Source organism: Zootermopsis nevadensis, unplaced genomic scaffold, assembly GCF_977971745.1.
Source record: "Zootermopsis nevadensis isolate Lab colony 2312 unplaced genomic scaffold, Znev_1.0 Znev_ptg000032l, whole genome shotgun sequence".
Taxonomy (NCBI): domain Eukaryota; kingdom Metazoa; phylum Arthropoda; class Insecta; order Blattodea; family Termopsidae; genus Zootermopsis; species Zootermopsis nevadensis.
In genome coordinates this window covers 695,828-706,096 of record NW_028259164.1, presented here as the reverse complement: position 1 = coordinate 706,096, position 10,269 = coordinate 695,828, and the positions used below count along the sequence as shown (strand labels likewise).

The 10,269-nt window shown below is 39.8% G+C and overlaps 1 protein-coding gene across 1 annotated transcript in view; it reads right to left on the bottom strand.

Moving 5' to 3' along the window:
* LOC110831687 (uncharacterized) overlaps nucleotides 1-10,269 on the bottom strand; it is a 31,542-nt gene that overhangs the window by 20,458 nt on the left and 815 nt on the right. The window contains exon 2 of the mRNA XM_087359652.1: nucleotides 9,356-9,457. Coding sequence (XP_087215778.1) covers nucleotides 9,356-9,430 — 75 coding nt within the window. The 5' untranslated portion in view covers nucleotides 9,431-9,457. The remainder of the gene's footprint in view (nucleotides 1-9,355; nucleotides 9,458-10,269) is intronic.

Genomic DNA, 10,269 nt, shown 5'->3' with positions numbered 1-10,269 from the left:
ACCCTCAAGGTAGGTCAGTTATTTCGCACTAAGCACTTAAAACATAATGGTTTGTCACCGAATGCTAGCCGTTTACTGTTCATGTTGGCCAGTAGAACTTACTACAGGTTATGTTTATGAAATGCGATAATCTGTGTTAGTGTAGTCAGAAATTCATAGGCACTCTGTGATAAAAAATTAAAAAAAAATCTTGAAGAATTTTTCTTTTCTTTTAGAATGAACCTTACTAAATTGAATGTAATACTTTACCCGCACGTGCGGACCGTTTTTCTGGAAATATGCGTTTTCCCAGCTCCGGGCTGCCCACGACGAACTCAGGTCCATAGACACCACAGAAGACAAACTGGATTCCAAGAAATTGTTACCCATATCGTATATGACAATTGAATGTCTGAATTCAATTCCGAAATCCAGTTCTATCTTAAACCATTTTTCACTTATTATTCCGTAGTCTAATTATTGTTGTGGAAATATATCACAAGTAACTATTTTACACTAATTACTGTAAGACAACACTTATAATCAGGACAACCGATTTAGTGTTTAACACCGCCGAGCTGTTCTTAATATGTGTAGTGTTACGTAATACTTTTTACGTTTATTGTGATATATTAATATGTGACGTAATTTCTTTCATTAGATGTCATAAAAGTGACGCAAGTCGTTTTTGAGTTTAACCTCCATTTTTTTTCAGTATTTCACAGTTAGAAAAAATGCAGTCACAGAAACACATCTACAGTCAGAATAACAAAACACTAAAATCATTCACAATGTCATACAACAGACGAGATACTTCTTTGGTTTTCTTGAATTGTATAACTTTCCAGAAAGAAGGAAAAAAACACACCTACAACTATTATGACGAAATGAAAGGCCAAACACTGGCTTTTATACCACCCGCTGTGTGATACTGTTAACGGAATTTATTCTGTTACCATACCAACTTTATTTTGCGGGCTGTTTGTCCAAGAACACCCACTGCGATCCAATACGCGCAGGCGCTCGTAACATTTGACTACAGAGGAAAAACCTAATGGCAGACACGCATGCCATATACGTAAAGAAGAGTTTTATAAACGTAACGTGGATCAATCATTGGGGTGTTTCGTAATGTGGCATTGACCGTCGAGGACATTCGCTCACAGATGACACTGAAGCATCGATTGTTTCATCGACGTGTACAATTAACTAACCGCATGCAGTAAAGTGTTTAATGATAAGCTAAGAGTCGCTTAGCTAGTCAAGACACTTCCCGTCTTTTATGGAACTCAAGGTTCATTACCGTGTCCACTCGAGTCCAAATGTATTTTATCCTGAATCAGCAATGTGAGTATTATTCTACCATCTACGACTATGTTTTCCAAGTTGTCTCTTCCATTCATGTTTTCCTTTCAAAATTGCATATGCATTTCTTATCCATCCGATATATGCTTCATGTCAAACGTTATGGGGCAGTTTTATCTACTCTCCTATTACCCCCTTTCTGGTGGGCTCAAATATTCTTCACAGCACCTCGTTCTAAATTCGTACCTTTAACCCCACAAGACTTTTCCGAATGAATGTGTAGGCATTGATTAATACCACGACGATGACGAATTGACGTTTCGAAATGTTGATAAATTACACCTCGTTGTAAGTCGCATTCTACAACGAATTTAAATACGCGTATAAGCTGTGCCAAATTGATCGTTTGTCTGTTGGTGCATTGATCATGTATTAACCCCATTTTCAAGGAGTAGATTTTGATTAAATTCCTCATAGTAAATGTAACCTTAGACGTTTTTATATAATACACTTGAAATTAGGCCAAAATATATTTTAATGGAAGCGTAGAATATATTAAGCAAGGACGGAAAATGGAATTGTTTTGTGTGAATGTAACGTGTGGTGCCCGAAACTAGGCCATGGTCATTACCATATTGACCGGCTGGCCGACCATAAGTTAAGGACACTGCTTACGATTCACATTTGTCTGCCGTAGAGCGCTATCTCAGCACGTGGAGGAAACGCGAGTTACTGTATTTTTATCGATAATCCTGATCGATAATCCTGTGGTTAAGTAGAGCCCTCTTAGACACAATTCTTGTCTAAAACAAATAAGCTTTAATCCTCTGAAGCCGGATCTCGTATAATATATAAGAATTCAGTCCGTACCGCGAAGAAAACACTACACTTCACCATTACGTAGATCAATAGGTTAACGTTGTTTAAGGAAATAATCGCTGTTTATAGTGAGAATCGTATGAAATACACAAATACAAAATGGACAGTTACTGATGTTTAAATCACTTGGTAAAATTAGTTACCATTTCGCTTTAAAGGGTTAAAAGAGAGCGCGCACTTACAGACACACGACCCTTCATTATGTAGGCCATCTGTAACATGTATACATAAAATATATTTACTGAATGCAATGTGGGAGGTCTAAAATGTACGGCCTGTTATATTTTGACTATTAGAGGATAAAAATATACAAACTGCTTCATTGGTGAAAGAATATTATCACTAGTTTTTTCGTTTTCGATCATTTGTTCAACTTCTGAAAACCTGAAAATAAGCTACCTCTTTAAAGCCGAAGCTCGTCTAAACATTTAAGACAGTCCGTACCGCAAAGAAAACGATACTTCACCATTACAAAGAGGAACTGATTAATGCTGTTTAAGAAAATAACCTCTATTAACAGCGAGAATCGATGTGTATAAAATAAATAATTATGAATTGTTAAAAATTGTGGTACCTTGGGGTTAGGGGGTTAACATGACGTCCAGTACATTTCTGTTCCCGGCACTTTTGGTAGATCGTCTTGAAACGTCGGTATATTTCTAGCGGACTTTACGGCGCAGTGTACAAAGTTGGAGATGTATGATCGATAAATAAAAGGTTTAATTCTTGTAGTCATCACTTACTCAGTTTGAAGCCGTCAACAACTTTTTAATGTTACGCTCAATCAAATATAAATCTTTGTCTAGAAATGATTATTTATTTCCATTAATATTTCCACCGCGCTTATACTTTTGCAGCTTTATGGCTGGCCATTAAAATAAAGATGTGTAAGGCCTTTGAAAAATGCTGAGTTAAGCTACTCAGTATGTTGTCCGTCACGGTCAGATGCGGCCGGAATTGTTCTCTGTCCTGCAAGTGAAAACAGCTCCAAATTATTTGCCTTGCTGCAATTAATGTAACCTGCAATTAGAGAACTTAAAATTGCCATCGCATCCTACTTGATGTACCGCTGAGGAGAACTGGTTTATCCACTTGTGATCGCTACTAAACCGAGGTTTTTGAGTCGGCCCTGAACTCAGAAAAATGTTTGCTGACTGTGGCTAAGTATTTAAAAAACATGAACAGCAAGTGAAATGACCCTGTTGATGGAGGAAGTAAGCACCTCCGAAACGTAGGTAAATTTACACGGTAATAGAGCTAACACCCGAAAATCATGAATATCAAATATTTCAGGTAATGTATAACGTCAAACATAATATCAGTATAATGAATAATCCATGTCTGAAGCCATCAGAGAGTTATTAATTACAAGGAATCATAGCAAAAAGGATTTTTTTTACTTGCATGGGTAGAAGCAGACGAAGACCTTTGCCATTTCTGAGAAGGCAGTTATTCTCTTGTCACAGTTGTCTGAGTAACCGAAGAACTGGTTTCACGAATCTCACTTTGCGCCACGATCCCGGAACCTCGGACTCTTTGAGGTCAAGGTCAACCCACATCAAGTTCGATATGCGTGTACTGCGGGTAGTACGCCACGAAGGTTGGCTACTCCGGGTTTGGGGCAAATCATTGGTCCACAAAAACTTGGAAAACATTTATTTAGTTCAAGAGTTCTCATCCTGCGGGCCGTCGATGTATTTTGTATGGCCCACATATATATTTTTTTTTCTCAGTACAGTATTTTATTACCTTGAATGATGAAAAAAAATATCGCCTTCATCAAATAGATCTACTTAATTTTATTAATGATTTATAAAGATGATCGAGAACAAGTCCACCGCGAGTGGTCTCTTGGTTGCAGGAAAACAAGATCATACGGACAGAAATTAAACCTGATATTGATAGATTAATTTATTTATTTATTTAGTGTTCTGTCTGACGACAGGTCCATATGAACAGGATCCTTCCATCCTTTTCTCGGACTGGGACCTGTTCATATACGTTCTTGGCAGATGATCCAGAAGTGGTTTGCCATTGCCTTCTTCTCTGTGTGAATGGAGTAATTGTTGGGATGCCACGGAGGAAAACTCCGTGGTGCCTAGACCACGGCCTTGCCCAACACAAGTTATAAATTCGGGCACCGCCGGGAATCGAACCCGAGACCCCAGGATTACAAGGCCAGCGTTCTAACCGCTAGACCACCTCATCTTATTATTATTTAGTGTTCTGTCTGACGACAGGTCCATATGAACAGGATCCTTCCATCCTTTTCTCGGACTGGGACCTGTTCATATACGTTCTTGGCAGATGATCCAGAAGTGGTTTGCCATTGCCTTCTTCTGTGTATGAATGGAGTAATTGTTGGGATGCCACGGAGAAACCGGGGAAGCCCCCGGAGGAAAACTCCGTGTTGCCTAGACCACGGCCTTGCCCAACGCAAGTTATAAATTCGGGCACCGCCGGGAATCGAACCCGAGACCCCAGGATTACAAGGCCAGCGTATAGATTAATTAAGAAAGAAAAACAGTTTTTGACAATTTTGATCTGTCATCTTTATCAATAGTTTTCTTGATATTTAATTGGCGGTAAATAGTCTTTCGTTATGCAGGGTGATTCACTATTGGCAAAATCTAATCCCTGATTTAAAATCCAGGCGAACTAAAATCTTTCGTGTGCACTACGCCACAGCAAGACCACCGGTGTTCAGTGAGAGCTGCATTGAAGACGGGGGCAAGTGTCTACTGCCTTTTACGGTAGCTATTAATATTCCAGTAGAGTGCGTGGTATGGGTTTAGCAGCTGGATGAGTCAGCCATGTTGGGATGGAAGGACATTTCCAGCATAATGGAAGGCAAGACATTAAATCACACACGAAGCCTGAGTCATGATGCAGTGTCCCCTCGACTAACAACCATGACTACGCCGCGATTTCGCCAGAAGTGGGTTACGTCAGATTAAAAAACTAAACAGGACAGGTGGGGTATACCACATACCTTTCTCCTGGAAGGCCTACGGCTGAAGATCACGAAATACAAAGCGGTTTTGCCATTATTGGTATCCTGGATTGTAACGCGTGTGGACTTGTAAATAGATACCAAAGTTTTGGAGGGGAGTATCAAAGGCGAATGCTGGTTTGGGATAAAGGGGAAAAAATAAGCCCTTTGTAGGGCCAGAAGGGAGGATCGAATCAAGGTGAAGGACTTTGGAGAGGATAAGAGATGGTCACTTCAGCCCTGAATATGAAGGTCAGTATATTCCACCGAAACGTCGGTATCTACCTACAAGTCCACGTGGATTTGTAACCCAGAACACCAACATCGACATCTTCACTGCCTCGCCAACCTCAGATATTAATAATTTTGTCGGATGTTTTTCGTGAAGACAGATTATAAATTACACGTGTTTGAAATAATTGCTCAGGACAATATTTGGATGTGCGAAGGATTAAGTAAGCGGGCAGTTCAAGAAGTAATTTCATGATTATTGCTAGGGAATTTACAGTTTTAACTCCGTTGCTGCAGAAAAAGTAAGCCCTTATGTAGGTACGAGGAAATTTATTAATACAAACAAGAACTTTAAAATAAAAATGTAACATTTTCTAATTTCCGTATTTACGTGTCGCTAATTGTTATGTCGAGATCCATAACGGGCTACACCGCTTAACAAAGCGTGTTTAAAACTTAGGATCTCGATGAGTCCGTTTTGCACACGCCAACCCGAGGCAAACAAGAAAATATAAAAGCAAAGTCTGATCACTAGTCCATGGTAGTTACTAATTAAGGCCCCCTTTTTCCGTAATTATTGTTTTGTAACTAATTTAATTAATGGAAATTAAGAACTTCGCATAGGAGTTTAACGTTTTAACACATTTTTATCGCCAGTTTCATAGTTAAACATGTTTATCACGCTTCTCGCTATATGATTATGGTTTCCAGGTTAGTTTCGTGGTTATGTACTGATGTTTTAAGTGACATTATGCTGTCGCGTAAGTAAACATTTCTTGGGATTCTCTCTACTTTATTTGTAGACAAGCTCTCTTACATCTAAATAGATATCTGTTTTCACTTATTACATTAATTTTTTCGCCGAGTGTTAGACAAAATGCGAACCAGATTTAAGTTCCACGCACGTGTAGACCCCATTGTAAAATTCAATCAAAATCCTTTTAATAATTTTGAGTTGAGAGAAAGAACGAATAATAATAAGAATAAGAGGAGAAAAAAACATTGGATATTAAAGCTTGTGCTTGAAATATTTTAATTCACTACCTCACATTAACGTAGTTATCCTGACAGCGTATGCTTGTGACTAATTTGTTACCTTAATTCAAATATGTGCCCAATGTAATGGCGTCACTTAAACGCAGGATGGGCTAACTACAGCATCCCAGCTCACGGGAGCTACTAAACAAAGTTTAATGACTTCGTCTGGACACTTGAGGCAGTTTTATGGGACGTTAGCATCACGGCTGCAGCAGTGGAGTTGATGGAATCTGTCCGTTTAACTCCGAATTAAACATTCTTAAGATTGGTGAAATAAAACGGGAATTAAAAGAAGATTTGGGTATAAACACGAACAGGCTGTACGTAAACACTGTTCGTTTACTTTATGGTGCCCTCTGGCCTGCGCGAGATGGGTTGGACCAGAAGCTTTGATATCCACAGCGGAAAGAGAGATGATGGCATCGTATAAGTTCAGACCCGCCGTAAAATACAGCGCGGGTACTTGGCTGACGTGACGACGGCCTAGCATCAGATGCGATGTCGGGTTTCTTGCATATCTTAAGGCGAATGGACTCCTGGATCTGTCGATAAACTTCTTAGCTGTGGTCAAGGATATTTTTTTAGTTTGGGCGGACAATAGCTAATCATTTCTCTAGGGACAGAACAGGTAGTTTGTATGCATCGTCTTATCTAAGCTCAGCACGAGGGCGTAGCGCATATCCAACCACCCCCTTCCCCCCCAGTTGACCATTTAGAGGTGACAGAAGGTGGACGTCGTAATTATACACCGAGGGAATCTTTGAGCTGGTTTGCCCACTGACTCTGCCCACTACACAACTGCAAAGATTGAGGGCGAGATGGCTTCAAGTCACTTACAGAACTTTTATGTTGAACAAAGACTTAAGACATAAGACCTAACATCATGTCGAAAGGTCACCAATGGTTCTTGGTCTTCTCCTTTCAATGAGGTCGAAGCATGAACCTGACTACTTACACTTAAAATTATTCGTTGTCAGGACTTTTTCAATCGTCTATTCTTTAAAACCCACGACGTTTCGGAGGCTGGTTCTGTCTCCGTCCTTTGGAATTGAGCTGACTACTTATGTCAAACTGGTGCATGGTATTAATAATGCATTAAACTGTACCTCCACTTCACCATACGTCCTCATGGCGTGAAGCAAAATCAAGCATTGCTTAGTGAATGTGTGACGTAATTACTTAACGACCGTATTTTAATTCACGGTTGTTTACAGTTGAGAAACGTGTGGATGGGACTGAAATCGGGGTCTTCTGATAAAAGGAGTTGCCCGATTCTGTCCACTGCTCTTCGCTTTCAGAGGCTGGATGGCACTTGAAATTGTCTTCACCGAAGACAGTGGTATGGCAAAAAGGAATTAGACATATGAACCTTTCATATAAAGCGGATTTCTGATCGAGGCCAATATGAAAATGTCTCCTCCTACATGAAATTAACAATTGCCAAGAAATTAAAACCCCCTTACTTTTAACTCGACTGCATTGTGACATATAAATGATAGATGTAAGAAATTAAAAGGGCAACACAGAGCCGTAACATTTGTCGACTATACAGGTTTTATGGGTGGAGCTAGTTTGGTAAAATATTTGTGAAAACAAATGACACATTTAGAGTGTGCTCCATGATCTATAATCCAGATGTTTGGGACAGTCTGTATGTCAAGACTTCTTACGTAGTCTGTACTATGTAATATATTCCTGACAGGACTGTACATCAAATGAGTCACTTATTTAATGTGATTATTGTTGTATTCTAATTAAGCCTTGAAGGTAATGACATTTACCTTGTACTAACTATGGGACAGTCTACCGAGTGACGTAAATGTAATTCGTGCTGTTACATAACACAGCTGAAAATCTTGTTACTTATTCGTAAATCTATTGGTGTCCGTCTGATGTTTCAGTTCCTGACAGATGGAACGTCAGTAAATTGGTACAGAAGAGTCCTTCTTGAAAAGCTGATAGTAATTCAGCCAGTCAAGATATTTCACTCCCTTAACTAACTAACTAACTAGATGGCTTACCGAACCCGAAGGTTCATCACCGAATTAACCAAAGCCCTCCACCGGACCCTGTCCTGGGCCAACAAAATCCAGTTTCCTTCAACTCCTATCTCCCGTAGATCCCGCCTGAGATTATCCTCCCATCTACGTCTAGGTCTCCCCAGAGGTCTCTTCCCCTCAGGCTTCCCAAATAGTGGACCCAACCAACTAGATGGCTTACCGAACCCGAAGGTTCATCACCGAATTAACCAAAGCCCTCCACCGGACCCTGTCCTGGGCCAACAAAATCCAGTTTCCTTCAACTCCTATCTCCCGTAGATCCCGCCTGAGATTATCCTCCCATCTACGTCTAGGTCTCCCCAGCGGTCTCTTCCCTTCAGGTTTCCCAACCAGTACCCGGTGCACACCTCTTGTACCATCCATGCGCGCTACATGTCCCGCCCATCTCACTCTTCTCGACTTAATCACCCTCATTTCACTCCCTTAATGGATTCCGAAAGCTTGTTCTCGCAATCCGTAGGAACAAATTGATAAATTCATAAGTAAACAGGGATCATTTTCGCAAATCAACTGATTTTTTGCAATGGAGACATGTGTTTTCTTTGAGGTACGAACGCAATTTTTAAATATTATTTAGACGAGTTTCATGATTCTAAGGGTTAAGAGATCATCGCGATGATATATACCATTTCGATATGGCTGTTACATTCCTTAACCCAGCTTGCAGCTTCGGTCCCAGAACTATACCACCTCAGATACGAAATCCCTTGTCTAAGAATCATGCTACGCAATTCTTGATTCTCATTATTTCTGTAGATTTGTAGTCGGTGCTTAATTCGTATTCGAAAGTCTTCATAATTGTTTCCACAAATTAATAAAATGAAAACGATGAAACTGCTTTGTGTTTTAAGGGGAAAGAGAAACCACTCACCTGCATCTGTGTGAGACGGGACGCTCTGTTCGGAGTGGACGTCACACTTACTGGGGCGTCCATCATGGTGGTCATGGTGACGCCTTGATTATGGCACGATGGCTGGAATGTGCAAAGAAAGTAATGACAGATCACAAAGTCCGAATCACATGCCAACAGAAATGATACATATCCTAATTTCTAGAATTCATGTGTTGGAATTTATTAGGCCAATTTATTTAAATTTTCGGTCAAACTTTATTTTGACATGGGCATTAATAAGACGCCAGATTGTTGTTCGCGAGTTCGGAAACTTGATTTACGAATTAAGTGTTTCCCCAAAGACAAATCATTTAATCGGAACTTCGGTATGAATTACATTAGGTTCAAAGCCGGTATCATATTATTAAAATTGTAGGCTGTGTATTGTCTTATTTTCTTATGCCATTTTTGGACAGGAACTGAGTATGTATGTTCAACGGGGCGACGAACTTTGGAAGTCACTCGCTTCGTATACCACATTATCCAAGTTTTGCAACTCTTTCCAGTTCTTACAAAACCAGTCGAGTGGAACAAAGATTTTTTTTCAGGACTGCTCAAGCGGAATTGTCAGTCCCGAAACTTCATCCATCGTCTTGTCCTTCTCTCTCTCCTTGTCGGATCTTTTATCAGCTTCCATAATTTATAGTATCAAAGGAACAAGGAATTTCCAAAGATTCCAATCATGGAGTTCCGTATCATGTTTTTTTTAAAAATTGTGTTAACTTTTGGTAATATCCTGTTTTTTTTTTTGGGGGGGGGTGTTTTAGCTGATTCTTTTATATCTTTATGTTTCCTTCTGCATGAGAGGATTTCTGTTGTGATCAATTTACTTGGATTGGTTTTGGTGTACATTTTATTTAGTTAGAATACTGTCAGGTACAAGAGTCACCTAC